The sequence below is a fragment of the Pyrgilauda ruficollis genome, unplaced genomic scaffold (assembly GCF_017590135.1).
Source record: "Pyrgilauda ruficollis isolate IOZ18807 unplaced genomic scaffold, ASM1759013v1 scaffold1, whole genome shotgun sequence".
Taxonomy (NCBI): Eukaryota; Metazoa; Chordata; class Aves; order Passeriformes; family Passeridae; genus Pyrgilauda; species Pyrgilauda ruficollis.
In genome coordinates, this window is record NW_024508100.1 from 18,011,953 (window position 1) to 18,032,122 (window position 20,170).

Here is a 20,170-nt window from a genome sequence, read left to right on the forward strand (position 1 = left end):
GCTCAGTGGAAACAAGAAACTCCAGTGAAATTGTCAGAGGATCTGTGGAGGATCGTTTGAGCTCCTGGAGCATCAACACAGCAACAGACTTTTGGGATCAATTAGCCACAGTCTAGGGAAAATGACCACAAAGGATTGCTGCAATGCTGCCAGACCACAGCTGCCCAGTGAAGTTTTCCAAACTATGAAATGGATGAAGGAAATCTGAAGTTGAGTGGATGACAAGGATTATTTTACACTTAACTAGAATAATGACTAGTAATTTGGAGTAACTATGAAATGCAAGCAGGCCAGTTGGGATGCTTATAAGGTCAGGCTTGCAAAAAGCAATTTTAAAATAGAGGATTAAGTCCTGAGCCACTAAATTGTTAATGATAACGCTCACTGGTAAAGATACAATCTCTGAATTAGGCTGAAATGGTTCTTTAGTATTAAAATAGTATGTTCTCAGTAATCACATAAGTTAATAGTCCACTAAATTTGATTGATAATTATCCAGTCTGTATTGGGAACATTATTTTGCAATTGTTTTGGCCAATCTCCTCTAAAAATGTGGTCTAAGTGAACCAACACTGCTATAACCTTAAAAAATTGGTTTTTCTCTGGAGCAGAAATCAAAATAGCAGCTGCTCAACTGTGGTGGCTTTCTTGCAAAGAAAAGATGAGAAACAGAGTGAACTGCTTCATAAGCAACTGTAGTTCACATAAGCTATCTGCAGCCATAAATTTACCAGCAGCTAACGTTGCTATATTCATCTGAAAACTGCTGCCACTTGGGAAAAACACATCTCATGTCACCCTCTATGTTCAGAGCCATTTCAGCATTTAGTCTGAAAATGCTCTGAACATGAGTCAGAGCCCTCAACTGTAACAGTTCTCACAGACTTGAAATAAAAATGAATCCCTCTTCATTTCCAAGTGAATGCCTAACAGAAGAAGCTGAATCTGATAGACAAACCACAAGCTAAAATGCAAGCAAGCAGATTTGATATTACATGCAGAAGTGAGAAGAGAAAATGAAAACAAGATCCCAAAGGATTTTTAAAAACACTTAACTAGATATAACTAAGAAGCAGCAATGAATTAAAATTTTCTGGTCATGAACTGAAAATTATTCTGATCTGAAATGGATATATGCAGTTTGCAGTTAGTATTAAGCACTTAGTATATGACTGAAATTTAAGAGTACCATCCATCAAAAAGCCAAGGCATTATTTACTAATAAAAAAGATATAACAAGAAGACATTTCATGTGTCACTGAGGAGGTGTATCAAAAGGCATAACTCTGCCAGTCAGCACTTGAAGATCAGTATTCTATCACATAATATATGGCAGCATCTCTCTATGTACTACAGAGAACTAAATCACATTGTTGGGAAAAAAATCGGATCCGTTGTCTCTGAAAGTGATACTCTGGTTTCTGTAGCACATTCAACCATACTTTTTACTTTGGATAGTAGAGCATGAGTACTGACAAGTGTGCAAGAAATGACTGCTCTCTCAGCTGGGCAAGATCTCTATAGACATAATGCTAGGGTTTTCACTTGTGCACATTCACTTTTGAGCAAATTTTGTTTGACAATGTGGTATGATGCAGCTGGATGTTTGCTGTAGTATGTCACACCTTTTGAAGAGGAGCTGTAAACCCTACAAGTGGTGTAATGTAAGAAAGAAAATTAGACTTTACAGAACTTGACAATACTGTCTGGTCAGGAAAAAAGGATTCTTCTGTAGTAGACCCTCAGCAAGTTTGCAGACAGCACTAAGCTGAGTGGTGTGAACAACACACTGGAGGGAAGGGATGTCATCCTGAGTGACCTTGAGAGACTTGCGAGGTGGGCCTGTGTGAACCTCATGAAATTCAACAAGGCCAAGTGCAAGGTCCTGCACATGAGTTAAGGCAACCCCAAGGACAAATACAGGTTGTGAGGAGAATGGGTTGAGAGCAGCCCTGCTGAGAAGGACTTGGAAGTGCTGGTGGATGAGAGGCTGGACATGATCCAGCAATGTGCACTTGCAGCCCAGAAAGCCAGCTGTATCCTGGGTTGCATCAAAAACGTGGTCTGTAGGTCAAGGGACATGATTCATCCCCTCTACTGTGCTCCTGTGAGACCCCACCTGGAGTACTGTATCCAGCTTTAGGTCCCGCAACATAAGAAGGACATGGACCTCTTGGAATGAGTCCACTGGAAAGCCACAAAGATGATCAGAAGAATGGATCACCTCTCCTATGAGGAACAGCTGAGAGCTGGGGCTCTGGGAGACTTTATTGTGCCCTTCCAGTACCTAAAAGGGTACAAGAAGGCTGGAGAGACTTTTAACAATGGGTTTATTAGGATTAAAATTTTTTACAGTGAGGGTGGTGAGGCACTGGAACAGGTTGCCCAGAGAAGCTGTGGCTGCCACATCCCTGGAAGTGATCAAGGCCCGGTTGAATAGGTCCCTGAGTAACCTGGCCTAGTGGAAGGTGTCACCCATGGCAGAGGGTTGGAAGTAGGTGATCTTTAAGGTACTTTCCAACCCAAACCATTATGCAATTCAATTCAACTCACACTTCACAGTTCATAAATTTTGCAAAAACACCACACAGATTGAGGGAAACCTTTTGGGTGTTTGAAAGTATGAATTTACATGTTTGGTGTTTAAACAGGTTCTTGTGGTTACCTTTTGTTAAGCTACTAAGGTAATCATTAGACATAGACGACGTCTCTAAAACTGAAGGTAAATACTGAAAAAAAAAGGATGGAAAGATTGGAAGCTGAAGCTGTATTATAGCAGAAGTCCAACTCCTTTATAGAGAAAATACTGAGGTAGCCAGTCCTTTCACAATGGTGCCCAGTGACAGGACAAGAGCTAAACATAAGAAACCACTTCTTTTTTCTGATGCTAACTGATGATGAACATTGGCAGTGGTTGCCCAGAAGGGCTGTGGTATCTCATATCCATAGAGATATTCAAATGGACATGGTCCTGATAAGGCAATTTGCTCTGGCTGACCCAGCTTTGACAGAAGGGTGGTCTAGAGATCTCAAGAGGCCCCTTCCAACCTTGACCCTGCTGTGATTCTGTGATACTGTGCCACTCAAGAGGGAACCCAGGAGTCGATACACCTGCAAAGCACTTTCACTGCAATTTCTATGGGAGTAAAATTATTTTGAATGTGTGATATTAAGATACAGGGGTAGTATGGCACCTATAAATACGTCTGCTGGGAGAGTTAATACCTTTTTTGTCTGCTCTGTGTTTGGGGAAGGGACCGACAGCATAATATTACAGTATTCCTAGGAGTAATGCCTTAAGTTTTAGCTTCTGTATTTTTCAGATTCTGTGCTGCTTTAGTGTGTAACTCTGAGCTTCATACTAAGTGTTAGCAAGTTCTCTTTGCAGGGTAGGTAGACAAAACAATCCTTTTCCAGCTTGTCCAAGGACAACTGTTACCAGCTCCAGGCCTAAAAAGTATAAACAAAGGGGGACTGAAGAGAGAAAATAAGGAGGGTGGAGCTTCATAACCTAAAGCCATAAGTGGACAATTAACTCCAATATGCAAATGGACCAGAATTTTTAACAATGAGAGACCTCGTGACCAGTCATCCATTTTTGTGACCGCTTTGGATTCATCTTTGGTGTAGCCCTGGCTGGGCTCTTAAACTGCACAAGGTGTATTCATTAAGGTATTTTAATAAATACCTACTTTATTCTTTAACTCTGTCTAGTCTCTCTTCTAGGTCAGCCTTCTCAAGGCATCATTAAGGGTTAGAATCTGCAAAATCAAGAGGCAATCATATAGCATGACTGAATACTTCCCAGTATGACTAAGCCCTGTGTGGGGAAAGAAAGATACAGTCTAGAATATTGCCTTTAAAAGCTTGTTCCAATTCACCATGTGATCTTTTTGCACTGTCAGAAAGATGGGAAAGGTGTAACAGGGAATTTTATGAGATGGATTATACTTCAATGGAACTGCTATAATTGCTACCCTTTGTTTGAGAAAAATGTTCAAGACAAGAAACTCCTTACATCTAAACTAGATCTTCCACCTAAACAAAGGCATATGCTATTACTGAAAAGACAGACACACAGAATAGTAGGGATTTTCTAGATACTGCTTTGTGAAACATTGCATGCCTGGCAGAAATCCACAGACCAATGGCTTGTATCTGCTGTGTTCAGGGAAACTGTACATTACTCAGTACAGGACACTATTTGAGCCTTGTTTGTTTAACCTGACTTTATCCTCAATGTTCTCTAATAACTTGCCAGGTGCCGTGTTCTTGTTAGCCATGTGGACAAACTGAGGACAATCAGGTTAGGAAAACAACAAATCAGATTGTCCGCTTCCATTCTTGAATTGATCCTTACTGGTTTCTATGATTTGAAATCCTGTTCAATTAACTTTTTTACAGAACCGTGGTGCAAACACTGACTAGCAATTTAGATGTAAGGCTTTAATCTAAATTATTATTGTACTGTAGTAAGATTAATAGAAAAACTTGGGGATTCTTTCCTAATACAAAACTGTTCTAGTCTCCAAAATGCAGCTATTTTAGGATGGTATCAACATATCTACATCAACAGAGCCTGATAAATTACCCATCTGTCACAGCTGAGCTTTTTCTAGATGATCTCTGACAAACTTCACTATTTTGTAAATTTTTGTTGTAGACAGTTCCAAAAGGCTTCCATCAGTTGTGGATTTGGTGCCCATCATAACAGATAAGACTGTAGTTTAGCAAAATGGCCATCATTAGAAGAAAGTTCAAATTCTAGATACAATTTTCGAAAAACCTCAGAATCAGAAATTGCTGGATCAAGCAACAATAACTGAATTTAAGAGCTCCAGATTGCATTGTTATTATTAGTCCTACCTTTCAGGATCCCTAAAAAGTCCTGTGCTTTACAAAACAGAGAGACCATTGGAGGAATTCTTAACAATTGATATGCAAAGTATACTGGAATATATTGTCTCTATGGTTTGACTTGTAGTAGTTTTCTGATTTTACATACTCTTGTATTATACTGTGGTTACTCATACATCTTTAATGCATATTCTCTTATAGCTGGAAACTTTTTTGAGGTGGGACCACCTCATAAATCTATTCATAAGACTATTGCCTGCAGGAGCATAATCCATCTCTGCAGCAGCCTGCATTGATTGCTCTGTGTCTCAAATTATGTACATTAAGAGGAAAGGTGTCCACTTCTTTTCTCCTGAGAAGACACAGGAGTGATGCAGATCAGTTTGCAGCATAAACTCCCTGAACAAGTGTTGCATATCTGCTCAAAGGAAAGTACAGAAAGCCAGGTGGAACCATCCCAGAGACACAAATTTGATATATATATGCTGGCAGTTGGACCTCTTTATACAGTGAGCTTCCCAGCAGTAAGCTTATTTACATTGTTAGGAATATGAAAATATTTTAGCAATAAAGACCACTACCAAAGAAAGTGGGTTTATTTTTCATTTATTTTGGATTCCCGTATTCAATCAATTACTGCTTCACAATTTTTTCTGCTCCAGTTCTAATTCCAAATTCAAATATCCTAATGAGAGGCTCTAACTCCATCCCCCAAACAATCACTTCAAAATATCAATGCCATTTTACCTTCTCTCTTACTTAATATCTGCATTTAGGCACTTCCCTGGCTACCACTACACTGAACAACAAATTAAAGCTTCTAGCTAAAAGGTCTGATATACTTCAGTCCTGATGACTTTTATAAATGAAGGCTTTACTGAGTATCAGTCTGGATCTGATTTTAGCCCCTATAGTAATTCAAATAGCAGCAAATATTATTCAGTCACAAATCCTACCATGAGAAGATAATGTCCAGTTGGCCAGGAAAAGCTGTCCAGCTGCCCTTTTAAGGCAGCTCTAACTCCCTTTTGTACCTTTCTATGAAAGAAAGATCACAATATTTAATTAAAGTTACACAGATTTGATAACATACTAAAAGTTATTACATTAAGAGATGATAACACAAAATACTTAAAATGGTACAAATTCTTCACTCAAGGTAGTAAATGCTTTTTGAGTGGACAACAATATACCAGCAACATAGCATGGTGACTAAGTTGTTTATAACATTGGTTAAATCCTCTCTTCCCTTATAACTCTAATAATAGTATAGTAATAAAACTACTAATAAAGCCATGTTAGGTTGTGAAATCTATTTCTGTATTCACAGCTTACTTTCATTTTGAAAGGATCCTCAGAAAGACTGCTATCTTCTTTTAACAGGAAGAAAGGAGCACACTTTATAAGAAGTGCTTCTAATTCCCTGTAATCAACTTGTCAGTCTTTGGCTGCCCAATTTTCAAGGTAGATGCCTGATCATTAAGAATATTAATCAACTTGGGAGCTCCTGCAAAATTACAAGAACTATTTCACAGCTGAACCTAATTTTTCCCCCCTCTTTTTTTTTGTTTCTTCATAAAGCCACAAGAATTGGCCCGTGGACCCCAAGGTGTATGTACCCTCAGTTGAAAATCACTCCTCCACAAAAAAGTGGAAACTTCAAACCCCAGTAATTTTGCTAACAGACTCAAAAGCATTGGGTGTCTTTGTATCTAGGTTTTCCTACGAGAAACATCATGTTCAGATATAACATTAATTTAGAAGATATTGGCAGACCAATATCAAATTAATGAAAAGTCCAGGGTGTCCTGTCAATTTCTAATAACAGCCCTTAACAAGTGAAGGACAATAGGATGTTATTAAATTACAAAATAATTCTGCCCATTCAGTATTTAATGAAAACTTTTCTATGCTATAGATTGATGTCTGATGTAACTCCATTAATTCAGATGAATAGTACCATATGAATTCAACCTGAGTGACTCCACATCACTCTAATATTTAGTTAGAACCCTTACTGCCTTTTAATGCACATACATTTAATCTGCTAACAACATGAAAAGTATTATTTGGTAAGCACAGGCATCTCGAGTGAATACCTCCTCTCTCTTCCTGAACACCGAACAATTTCTGTTCTACTGGTTTTGGCATTTCTGCCTACAGAACTCCTACAAGTTCTTCATCAACACCTTTACAGGTAAGGCTGGACAAAGGAAAGCTTCCCAACAGAGGGATCTGTCTCAGCCGAGCGAGGCAAACTGCCCTGCTCCACCCAGGAGAGGGCACTCTTACACCTGGCCACGCAACCGGACATGGACACCTATAGGAGGAACAGGAAAGTTAAGATAACATCTTAAAACTCGGCCAACTTGCACGACCAGTTAGTAATTTTTGTGATAACGCTAATCACAGGTAAGTCGAATCATCCAGATGCTGCCACAACAGGAACGCAATATGACAGACAATAAACGTGTGGGCTAAATTTATTCTTAGTCTCTGAAATGTGCTGAATGATATGCACATAAAAAAGACAATTTCTGCATTTCTCTGGTAAAAGCTGGGATCATAGAAAGAGAGCTTTAAGTGTACCTTCCGTGGAAAACGAAGGTTAAATTTAAAAATAACCTAGTAATATGAATATTAGTTGTTACCTTTTTAAAAGAATATAAAGCACTATTATAAATAAGCATGCAAACATTTAAATGCAAAGTGCATATAAACTAGTACTAATACAGCCTGTAAAGTTAATCTTTATATGGATATCTCATTAAATAAATAAAATAAGAATTTAAAATGCTACAGGTTCAACCCCTATTTCTGAAGGGATGGAAATCAATATACATATCTTTTGAGACAGCTTTCCTCTCCAATAAGTAATCCTCCAGCAACAAAGGGAGAAGATCAAGCCTGACATTTTTGATTTTTCTAAACTAAAGAAGCCGAGATGAAGAGGAGGTAGTTTTGTTATGCAAGACATAAAACAGTAAAAGAGAAATAGAATGCTGCATACTGCAAAGTTAATGTTTCAAAAATCTCATTTTCCTCTAATCACAGGGGACTGTCTCAATAATTCCAAATTTTCTCTGAGTAATTCTACTATAAAAATGTTATATTGATATGAAAATAATAACATTCGGAAAATGTGGAAATGAGAAAAAGATCACCAAGAATCTTGGAGAACGGAAAGCACTTAGTGCTGTCATAAGCATCTCGGAGTCCCCAGGCCGTACACTGGGGCTGGGGCATCCACAGTCTGAGAGAGAAGAACCACGCACATGGGGCTAGATCGGATGTACAGCGAGTCCATTGTGCACAAACTTTGCATGAGCCATAGCCACTTTTGCATGAAAATGTGGGGAACTGTTTCCTATATATAGGTTGCATGACAGACAGTACTTCCCACATGACGTGGGAAATGACAGAAATGGGATGCTTGGTTATCCCAGCATTGGCTAATGAATATTGTTAGCCTTTCCATATTGAGAGCTTAGGCTGAGGCCTTATAACCACTGACCCTACCAATGCTCCTCCTGCAATAACCTTACATAGTTTGAACTTCAACTGTCTCCTTCTCCCACTTCCAGAAACCTTTCAAAACAATTTATTATGCCAATCATAATAAACAATGCATAGATACTCAGAATTGTATCTCTCACTCTATTAGTTGTGATCAACACCAACAGGCAAAAGCATAAACCAATCTGCAGCCAGTTTGTAAAAGCTGCTATTGAAAGAGTTGTTCAGTATGAGACTAAAATGATGATAGGGTCAATGAAAGAACTATCTCCTGAAATCATACATACTACAAATATTTTTAATTTAAAAAATTAGCTATGTTCAATGGACTACAGTTGTACATATCATGTATGGATTTTTCTAAGGGCAAAAGACTAATCAGAACTTAATCCAGGGCTTTATTATCAATATACCATAAAATATATTAGGGAGTCATACATGGAAATCCCTGAAATCACACAAAGAGGCTATGTTCTCAATTTTTGTCTAAGCATTATCTTTTTTAACAAGGCAAAAATAGAACAACAAACAAACAAACCCAGCTTCCCCAAAAAACCCAAACCAAACCCCAAAACACCTGTTGAAAGTCTATGGTCCTGTTCTACGCTAAAACCCTGTAGAATCTTCTGTAAAATAGTATAGGAGTATAAAAAAGTATAGGAGGTATAAAATGATACTTCCAGCTTGCTGATTATGTAAGGTACTGATTTTTATGTAGATTTTGATCCTGGCAAAACTCACCACTACTGTGTTCTACAAGCCAAAAAGCCTTTCCATATCTGTCTTTCAGCAAAGAGAAAATTAACACAGTATTATGGTGAATATGAAACAGTTGTGAGGTAAGTGAAAAATGCCTACTTAAGGATAAGGGAAAGGAATGGGGTATACCAAGGAAAAGAGATAGAGTAATTCATATTAGTTTCATTTTTGCAGCAACAGACTCTGACATTTGTAATCCAAATGAGCACGTGAAAATGAACCTAGGTACAAACCAGACAAAATCATTGCCCTTTACCATGGCTGTTACTGGATGTTCACTACCTATAACATAAAAGCATACTCACAGGAACACAAAGGATTTTGACACTTAATAAAGGTCATGTTTTCCACTCCATTCAGAGCAAAATCTGAATATTGGAAGCTTACCTTCTTTCTGTGAGCTGTCTGAAAAGACATGAAGGATTTAACCAGGAGATTTTATGTACCACCTTTATTATTTTTCTCTATAGTAGTCATAGTTGTTCAGCACACTACAAACCTAACTTTCATCTAAGAGGCAAAAAAGAGTTATCATCCTTTCTGTATTGGTGACAAACAAGGACACAGAAAAGCCATGGCCTACCTCTTCAAAAGGAATTTAAGACATATCAGTGGAACTCAGTTGCCTAAATTATTCTGAAAATTAAGGTTCAATATCACACTATTAAGTCATTAAAAAGAAACCTGGCCTACTGCAAAATGGTCCTTTTCATAAAGGTATTGAAAACCTCAGCTGAAAAACTGGATTGTATGATACATTTTTAAAGTTTTCATCTGAAAAAAAAATAATTGTTGAACAGATGCACATGGTATAACATTTTTATAGAAAAATGAGCTTTTTCCAGTCAAACTACATGGGAAGATTAAACACATTAAAAGAACTGTATGCATTTGTATATAGTTGACAGATTTTAAAAAATTCTTGATTTTTTTGTTGCTTGTATTTTCTTTATAGTGTATATAATAGCCAAAATGCTGTGTATACTAATGGAGGTGAATGAAGAGCACTTGCAGATAACAGCCCTACCAGAAGTTGACTCTTGTTGAGATAAATGTCCGTGTTGTACATTGTCCTGCACTGCACCGTTAAAAGGGGGCCGGCCCTATAAAATGTTCCTGTAAGCCTTAATGTCTTGAAAGCCTCTAGTTCCTGAATAAACAACAGTTCAAAATGTTCTCCTCTGAAAATCTATGCTCTTTGATAACATACCTTACTTTATACACCTCAGGTTAGAAGTTATGGTTGCTGTTTCCCTATTTCAGATTTCAGAACAGAAGCAGCATCGTGGGTGCCCACGTTTGCTTCTGCAATAAAATGTCCATTAGACAGGGCTGACCTTTGCCTTTTACTCTACTTTTAAAACATTGTAGCAGAATCTGTGAAAATAAGCAGCTCCTTTCACTGTCCCCATTAAGTAACCTGTTTCTGGGCCTGCAAATTCCCTGGTCCCGCGTGAGGAGGCACCAGTGTCTCCAGAGGGAGGGGGAAAGGGGAGGAGGAGCAGGTCTGGGCGAGAAGGAATAACATTTTTCTCTGCCGAGCATAATGGGGGGGAAAAAAAAATAGATGAGAACCGCTGTTATGTGCCCGGGTGAGCAGATTCTCAAGTTACGTGAGAGCCGCCTAGTTCTTTTTGCTCGGGGGCTTCACCAGAAGACATACCAGCTGCTCCTTGAGCCAGCTGTTTCCTCAGCGACACCTCAGACACTTCTCCCGCTACTGCGGAGCCGGCCCAGCCTTCCCAAGGGTGCTCCTTGAGCCGTTCGCCGGCCCGGTGCCTCAGGGCTCACCCCGCTGCCGGTACAGGGCCGGGCGGGAGCCATGACGACACAACGGCCTCAGCGGTGCCCCGGGGCCCGCCCGCGGCGGGGCTCTGCCTGAGAGGGTGCCTCCTCACGCTCTCGCCACGGGTCCGCCCGGCCCGTGACGGGGCGAGCGGCTCGGGCAGGTGTCTCCCGGGACGGGCGGGTGGGCGGCCGGCGGGGCGAACCCCTGCACCTCCACAGGTGGGCAGCGCACCCTTCCTTCGGGGTCAGCGGGAAGGAGGCGGCCCACAGCCCACACGCCGCAGCCGCCCCACCGGCAGGGTCCAGCCACGGCCCCCCCGGCCCCGCCGCCGCCCCGGTGCCGCTCCGGCCGCACTCCTGCGGCCCCTCCTGAGGAGCGGCGGCTGCCCTTTCGCGCATGCTCGGCGCGGGCGCCATTTTGGTAGGGCCGGGAGTTCTCCAGCGGAGCGGCGGCGGAGCTCGCTGGGCCCGGCGCGGAGGGGGCGACGGGTGCCCGCTGCGGAGATGGCCAACATCGCGGTGCAGAGGATCAAGCGGGAGTTCAAGGAGGTGCTGAAGAGCGAAGAGGTCAGAGCCTCTCCCCCCTCCCCTGCGCGCCGCCGCCGCCACCACCACCCTTCCCCGTGTGAGCGTGGGCAGCAGTGGACGGTGCGGGTGCCCCGCCGGCCTTCGTGGGGACCCCGCACCCCCCTCGGCCCCACCTCCCCGTGCTGGAGGTGGGCCCGTCCCACGGCATCTGGGAGGGGAATGGGGATTCCTGGGGAGACGGGGCCCGCCAGCCGTTGGGAGGAGGAGGAGGGGGCCGCAGGAAGCGCGGCGGCAGGGCCCGAAGAGGCTGGGCGGGCCGGCCCCCGGCGAGGGCTCCCGGCGGTCGGTGCTCGGGAGCGCCGCCAGGCCGGAGGCCGCGGAGCGGGGCGGGTGGGGCCGGGCCGGCCTCCGCGGGGACCCCCGGCACGCGCCCTCCCGCGTCCGCCCGTGCGGCACCGGGAGGGCCGGATGAAGCGGACTGGGGAGGGTGAGGTGGGGGTGCGTGATCCCACACATCCCCTTCAGCTGACCCCAGAAGGTGCAGGGTACGGGTTTAAGGTTTGCTGGTTTTTAGCGGTTGCTATTAAACCTCCATTTAGCTTCGCGGTGTACAGAACTTCCTTTATCCCACTGCAGGCTTACTCACCTTCAGAAGGATGCTTTTAAAGCCTCACTCATTTCAGTCATGTAACCTCGTTTCCTGATCAGTATGTTCAGAGGTATGTGGTGGTCAGTAAGAGAGGCTGACTACTTTCAGGGCAGCAGTAAAGAAGTTCTGATCAGTTTGGGGGGAATATATAGCAGTGCTTGCAGGGTTGCATCAATACGGCTTTTGCTGTGTCTGTGTCTGAGTTGGTGGACGTCAGCCAGATAGGTTTTAATGGTTGTGTCGTCATTGTCGTCCTACTTGGGATGATGTTGCAGGTTAGATCCTTGTGAAATATTAATGTGAATGTGTAACTCTTGAAGCTGGTGTTTCAGAAATCTGGACATATTCACAGAGAAAAAATTGAGAGGATAGTTTTTGAAAGGTACTAATGGCTTGAGGAAAACACGTTTGGGGTAGCAGTAGTTGATGTACTTTTAAATTGTGTGCTAACAACATTGTTGCTATGCATCTTGAAGTAGCCCCTAGAAAAATGGAAGGGCCTTGTTTTATAGCTGCCTTTAGAGCCCAGGCTGATTTTGCCAAGCTATTGCATAGCAAATACAGAATTGCATGGAGACCAAGAGAAATTTCTAGGTGGATACCTTTATAGCAATGCTAGAAAATGTAGACCTCATACCCCATATAACCAGCTGATACTGTGGAAACAAGTCTATTTGGAAGTGCTTTCTAAAGGCTTCAAAACCCTTTCCCTTTGCTTTATGTAGAGAAAAAAAAAGCCAAAAAAACCTTAACTTACATAGCTTTTGGGGGAGGTGAATGGTAAATTTTCTTACTGTGAAGGTTGGATCCAGTGTGCACATTTTTGACTATTTCTGTTTGTTTAGTCTGCAGGACACGGTTAGAATTTTGGAAATTGATATTATTATAAGAGAGCCTTTGAGCTGCCTAAAGCTATCCAGAAAAAAGGTCATAATTCTTATGAAGTTCAATTTAATGGAATTTCAAAATCATAGTACAGCAGACTCTTGATATTTCTTTTTCTTCTGCCATTAGCAGGCTACATAAGTGTCATGATATATTAGTATGTATAAAATTGCTGTTTAAAGACTATACTAACTCCCATGTCTTTAATGCAGAATTTCAGCATTACTCAATGGTTATCAAAGTTGCAAGCAAAGTTTTTTTGTGAATGTTGGTACATTCCAGGGCAGTCAAACTATGGTGTCATTATCACTGGGTGTGAAAACATGTGGAGTGGGATGATGAATGAAGGTCCAAATAAATACTACAAATCACAAAACAAAACAAAAAAAAGGTGTTTTCTTACTATTTACTAAAATTATTATTAAACATGGTTTCTTCAAAAATAAATAAATCTTTTTAATGAATGGCAATGCAAAATTTGTTGTTTAGAAGTTTGCAAGTCCCTCTCTGAAAGCAAAGTGACTCACATTATCTGTTCTTAAATTATTCCTGATTTAATGCTTTGACTACCTGAAGAGCATCTCCCCCCTCCCCTTTTCCTTGTAGATGTAATAGGAGCACAAATGCCTGGGAAGGCGATAGGCTCACAGGGAGAAAAGTACATAGGAAGTTAGTTCTCTGTCTTCTTCACCTTTATGCTGAAATAGAGTGGTGGAACCAGAAATGTTTTTGAAAGGGAGCAGCTGGATGACAGTTAATTCCTTCTGCATTTGAAGAATGTGTTGGAAGTGCCTTGCTATGGATAAGGATCTATGAATCCTTGCTACTCAGGACTAAATATGCTTTTCATATTACTTAGCACTTCCTTTTTTCTTGAATGCAAGTTCTGGGAAATAGCTAAAATGTGAAATACTACCTTGCTCTCTGGTTTACAGATAAGAGATGAAGAATCTTCCATATTTCTAAGTTGAGTCTGGGACTTGAGTGTTTTGTAAAAGTATTTAAAGCCTTTTCACGCTTGAGGAAAAGTGCTTCTGCTCTGCTTGCTTTATTATTTGCAGTTTTGTTGTAAACATGACATTACATTAAGAAGTAGGGTATTGTTAATTTAAGAGAGATACCTGTAACTTTGCATCTCTTAAATACTTGAATTAGATAAAACTAACTAAAGTTTCTTTGTCAGGAGTGCTCTCTAAAGAATGATTTTTAAACTTCCTACTTTTGTGTGTGGAGAAAGATTTACAGTTCTAAGATAGGCGCGGTATTGTGCATCTGTAACAAAGATAAAGTTGTTAAGTTAGCCTAGGTAGTAACTTTACTGGTTAAATATGTGTAGGCAAGGGATCAGATGTACCACTTTATCTCTCTCTTTGTTCTGTCATTTTATTAATCTGTTTTCTTGTTGGTTTTATGGGCTGAAATGCTAAAGCTACAAAATGTATGTTGAACAAAAGTATGAAGCTCTGCAGCATGATGGAGAAACCAATGAAGAGGTGGAAGGAGAATAGTATCCCACTTTTACTAAGTAGGAGAAAGTTTTAGTGAAGGTTAGCTGATATTATTTTTAGATTAAGTTACTAGAATGCTGCAGTGGGTAGCCAAATCCTTACCTGCTCTCTGTTTATAAGTAGCTATCTTATGAGAGGGAGAACTTGGCTGGCATTTAATAATGAATAGAAACATATTGAAGGATCTTGTGGTTACTTAAAGACTGATGCTGAGACGTGTTGTAATTGATCAGGCGTGTTAAACATTGTGTGACTTGTTTTTTGTAATTTAATAAAGCATCAGTGTTTACTTTGAAGAAATTATACTATGCTAGCAGTGAAGGATTCAGTGTTTGATTGGCCATCCACTTTCTTTTATCATGTGGAAATATAAGGTGTTCTCTACTAATTGATACCTTTTGCAGTGAAAACTCTAATCTGATATTGAAGGTGACACATTAAGAAACATAGCTTCCTTCTAGCAAGAAGAGAATTGCTGGTCTATCTACCACGAAGCGTTCTTCTCTTACAAATGTGAAGAGACATTTCTGGCAGGTAAATCCAGGTAGAGCTGAGAGTAAATTTAACTCAGCTGCAATTATGGACTATTGCATTAATGTGGTTACAACAGAGTATGAGTATTTTCATGAGCCGATATCTGAAGTAGCAGTGTAAATTTGCAGCTTGCTTGATCCCAAAACAGCATTCAAGCAAAGATACTGGATTAACAACAAAAACTTCAAGTACTTGATTTCCAAGAAGGAGATGAGTTTGTTTTGAAGTCTGCTATGTTTCAGTGATTTGCAGGTGAAAGGGAAGGGAAAAATAGCTGTAGTCTGCCATACCTTTCTTGGACTTGTAAAGACCTAGTGAGTAGCTCTCATGTTGGCTTTTATCATTGCCTTTAGTGGTCTTGTTATTTATGTCAGTATATAGCAAGATACTGAGTAACATCTCTGAAAATATTTTTGCTGTTTGGAAAAGCCATAGATACTTAATCTTCAGGCTCATAAAAATTCATTGCTTTAGTTTGTTTATATTTGGGCAGTCTTGGGTGCTAAATACTGAATCCACTAATGTAGAAACTTCTGGTTTTAATCGTATTTTAGTGTTAGTAGGATTCTTGTTTTTCTTCCTATTTATCATGTAGAAGCAATATAGGTATTTATAAGAATGAAATTTCTTCTATTATGGTTCCTCAGCAACATATATGTTTTAAACAGTATCCATTTTATGGTGGTACATGTGCTTAACCTTTGAATTGTAAGAGTAGTCACATTGAAGTCAGTAGAAGTTTAGTGAGTGCAGTGGGATTGTCGTCATGGTTTAATCCCAGTGCTGTGCAGCTGCTCAATCAGATACCCCACTCCTCCCCACAGTGGTCTAGGAAGAACTAGAAAAAAGATAAAACCCCTGAGTTAAGGTAAGAGCAGTTCAATAATTTGAATAAAGTAAAATGTGGTAAAAATAATGGAAAGGGAGGTTACAAAAAGAGAGAGAAGAATAAAACTGGAGGAAGACAAGGAATGCCCAGTGCAATTGCTCACCACCTGCTCCTTTGTTCCCAGCCCATCCCAGCAGCAATCAGCAGCTCCCAGCCAATCCCCCCCAGTTCTGTACTGAGTGTGACATTCTTTGGGATGGAACATCCCTTTGGCCAGTTTGGGTGAGCTGTCCTGGCCATGCACCCTCCTGGCTTCCTGTTCCTGTGCTCGCTGGCAGAGCATGGGAAACTATGAAGTCCTTGACTTAGAGTAAGCTGTACCCAGCAACATCAGTGTGTTATCAACATTATTCTCAGACTGAATCCAAAACCCAGCCCTGTATCAGCTACTAGGAAAAAAATTCACTCTGTCCCAGCCAAAACCAGGACAACTATGTGAAAAAAGTTTGAGTGTGCTTAGTTGATTAAAAGACATAAAGGTAAAAAAAGGTGTAAACATAAGAACGTTTAAAGTGTCATTATTATATTGGTACTAGTCTCTCAGAAGCCTGCATATGATTAAGAAAGTATGTGTGGAGCATGGGGCTGCTATGCAAAAAGGAATCTTAGTAGGCTGGAGAAATGAATGTCCTGGCAGGAACCTTTTGAAGCTCAGCTAAGGTAGGTGCCAAGTCCTACACCTGGGAGGAAGTAACTCCATGCATCCATATGTACAGTCAGGAGACTGACTGGAAACGAAGCAGTCTAGCAGGAAAAGAACTTCATGACCTAGTGAAAAGCAAGTTGAACGTGGTGGCGGCAAAGAAGTCCAACCACATACTGGATTGCATTAGCAAGAATATAGTCAGTAGGTTTTGAGATGTGATTCTTCACCTCTGTTCTGTGCTTGAGAGAACATGTGTGGTGTTCTGTGTTCAGATACATACATGAATGAACTGAGCAGAAAATTGTCAAGGTGGTTAAGGGACTGGAGCACAAGATGTGTGAGAAGATGGTGAAAGAGTTGATGTTGTTGAGAGAGCTATTGAGAGGGACATCTTCCTGTTATCTATAAATACCTAATGAGAGACTCTTGAGAAGAGGCAGACTTGTCTCAGAAGTGCATGGGAATGTGGTAAGAGGTGGCAGACTCAAGCTGGAACATGGGAAATTCTGACCAGACAGTGGGGAAAAAAATTAAATGGTAGTAGTCAGACATTTCAGCAGCATGATCAGCAAGCTTGCAGAATCTCTGTGCTTGGAGTTGTTCAAAACTCAACTAATTCTTAAACAGCCTGCTCATATTGGACCTGCTTTGAGCAGGTCGGGGCTAGAAGCCACCCAGCTGTCTCTTATCTGCTTGATTACAGAATCTCTAGTATAAGTTTGGTTTTTAATTACTGCTTCTGTTTGTCAAAGAAAACATAAAAGGGTTCCAAGTCTGTTGCCACCTCTGGTAAAACCTTTCCCTGTAAACATATAGAAGAATTTTAAAGTAGACAATTTTTTTTTTCAGTTTAAAAGTTTTCACTATTATATGACAAATTGGAAGCTGGGTTTTTCTGGTAGATGCAATGCTGTCAGGGTTTTTATGTTGAACAAGTTCTGGTTTGGAACCCTGAAAGTAGAACAAATACAAGATTTTTATTACTTTAAGCTTAATTTCTCTGAAATGTGAAGATTATCTTAGTTTTAAAATAGTTGTTTGTGTGATCTTTAGTACATTGCCAAAAATAATTTTGTCTGCTGTGTTTTTAGCCATGCCTAAAGTTTTCGGCAAGACAAGGTTTAGACCTGTTTCCTCTAACTGCGTTAAAAGAATAGTGAAATGCCATTATTGTGCATCTTTGGTTTTCTTAATCCTTTCTGGGGTGTGTTGGTTATGTCTTCTAGTTTGTACTGGGAAATAATGGAGAATGGTTCTGTACATCTTTGCCATCAAACAAGTTTGTCCATAAGTGGTGAGAAAACTGCATGTTATTCTCACATCTGGGATGATATTTCAGAATTATTAGCTTTATTTATAGTTAACGCCTCTTTACCTGAACCATATGGCTGTTTCTCAAGTTCTGTTAATATAATACCAGTGCACCTTTAGGATCAGTGTTATGTAGATACTAATCAGTACTAGTACTAGGAATACTACTTAAGTCTGTGATTTAAAATATACAATGTCAGTGATCATTTGACCAGACCCATGAGTTTGCTAAGTACTGGTAGTGGGAGCATTTGTGCAGAGGCTAGATCTATTGCTTTTTCCTGTGTCACTTGGTGACTTTTTAACGTTATTGTGTATCCGATTGGGTCCGGATTTCTAGTGAGTGGTCTACATATCAGTTGGCAGAATCCTAAAGATTTTGGGAGTAAGTGGAAAACAGAAAAGCTTAAGTCTGCATTGGAGTCAGACTCATTTGGTTGTTTTTGGTAATGTCATAAAAACCTGAGGAAGGAGAGCAGACCCTGGTTACAGGGGTGGATTAGTCAGTTTAGGATGAGGAGATAGATTGTAGCTGATGATGGTACCCTCTGATAGCGGCCCTCTGGACCTAAAGCAGTGCTAAAAATTAGCCAATCCTTTACCAATTCCAGTCTTGCATTCAGTCTTCTGTGCTTGTTTCCAGGAGTTCTTTTAATAGAAAGGAAGTGTACGAGTCCTAAGGTTAGTTCACTTTATGTAGTATGAGATTTAAATAAAGTTAAATTTTATCATAGTAAGTTTGTGTAAGTATAAACTGCAAGAAAGTGCTGGTTAACAGTCCAGTGGTCTTTATTTTGCATTAAGCTAGTGCAGGTACTTAGAGTGGTTCTTAAATTATTTACCTGTTAAATGGTTTTTAGATTCCTAGATTCCATAATCCTAATAAGGACTGTTGTCATTATTATACTTCATCACTTTTATGCTAATAGTTGCTGCTGGTATTAAATTGAGGAAATACTTTAGGTTAAAGTTTATCATTAAGATACAGGCTATCTTTTTGTCTTTGACAAGCTAAGTAAAATTGCTGCAATTTAGATATAGAAAAGGACGATTCAGTTATTTTATGGCAAAGAGTAGGAATTTTGACAAGTAATATTCTATATGGCACTCTAGGGATGTTTCACAGAATCACTGAATATTCTGAGTTGGATGTAGTCCACTTCTGCAGTCTTGATTTCTCTGAAATTTTCCTTTGAGATTATATCAGTGTTAATATTTCTGATCTTTTAGTTGGGAGCACTTGAATATGCTTGCCCTGAGTATTTAACAAAACAGTATCTGCATCATAAATAAAGTATCTGAGTAGCAAAAATAACTTTATTTGAGTGCCTGATCTGTGTTTGTTAGTCTAGTATATTGCAACAGAATTCTGCTAAAGTAATGGATTGCTCCTGTCTATCCTTCAAAGGATCTGCACAGGAGGGAGATACTGTGACTGTCAATGGCTACAGAAAAAGCTTCATTCAGTGTTATGCTTTATTGGACACTGTAAAAGTCGGGCCTGCAGTACAACTCCAGTTTGGCTATGCCAATGTCTGAGAGAGCTGGGCTCATCCTGAGTGTCATTCTTGCGTTGCGTTGGTAGTAAGGGCTGTCCTGTCTACCTTGTCACAAAACACATAGGAAGCTAGTTGATGTTCATTATTTCATAGTTGTTATTCATTATTAGCCAGCATGATCAACAGTTCAGATTGGGAAAGACTAGTTAAAGATTAAGTCTAGTTACTTTTAAAAAAACAAGTTTAAGGTAACATGCCTTCAGATTCTAAATACATCTATAGAGTGTTTCAGGAAGGGAGGAAGAAACTCAAACCCACAAATACATTAGTTTATTTTATTTATACTTTAGCTCAAGCTGAAAATATTTAACTTTTTCTTTTTAGCTGAAAAGGAACTGTGAGGAAGTATGTGAGTTTTTGCTACGTTAGGATGTGTTAAAGTACAGGAGGCTATGGTGGAATAAGGTAGCATACATGAATGGAAATCATGGTAGCTGTGTTGTATTTTCTTTGGAGGCTCTTAGAGACTTCATGGTATTTAGGTAAGCCCTTCCACTTTGGAATAAGGGTGTCCATGTGGGAAGCTAGTACAGAAAAACTGTTCTTGAGCTATTTTTGCAAGTCTTTAAGCTCTGAGACTCTGAGTGAATTAGCATAACCAATTTAAAATGAACTGAATCCTGTGATTCCTTTATATGTAGAATCGCTAACCTAAGTAGGGTAGATACACGGAATTTACTGCAGAGTCTGCATCAAATTGTTTTGTATGTTCATAAAATTACTAACTCAGAGAATGGTTCA

The 20,170-nt window shown here is 40.2% G+C and overlaps 2 protein-coding genes across 2 annotated transcripts in view; one reads left to right on the forward strand and one right to left on the reverse strand.

Moving 5' to 3' along the window:
* Positions 1-12,114, reverse strand: part of SMIM14 (small integral membrane protein 14) — a 54,469-nt gene extending 42,355 nt beyond the window's left edge. Inside the window, exon 1 of the mRNA XM_041459536.1 lies at positions 12,095-12,114. The gene's annotated coding sequence lies outside the window, so the exon portion shown is untranslated. The remainder of the gene's footprint in view (positions 1-12,094) is intronic.
* Positions 11,296-20,170, forward strand: part of UBE2K (ubiquitin conjugating enzyme E2 K) — a 44,295-nt gene continuing 35,420 nt past the window's right edge. Inside the window, exon 1 of the mRNA XM_041459517.1 lies at positions 11,296-11,487. Within this exon, the coding sequence (XP_041315451.1) occupies positions 11,425-11,487 (63 nt within the window). The 5' untranslated portion in view covers positions 11,296-11,424. The remainder of the gene's footprint in view (positions 11,488-20,170) is intronic.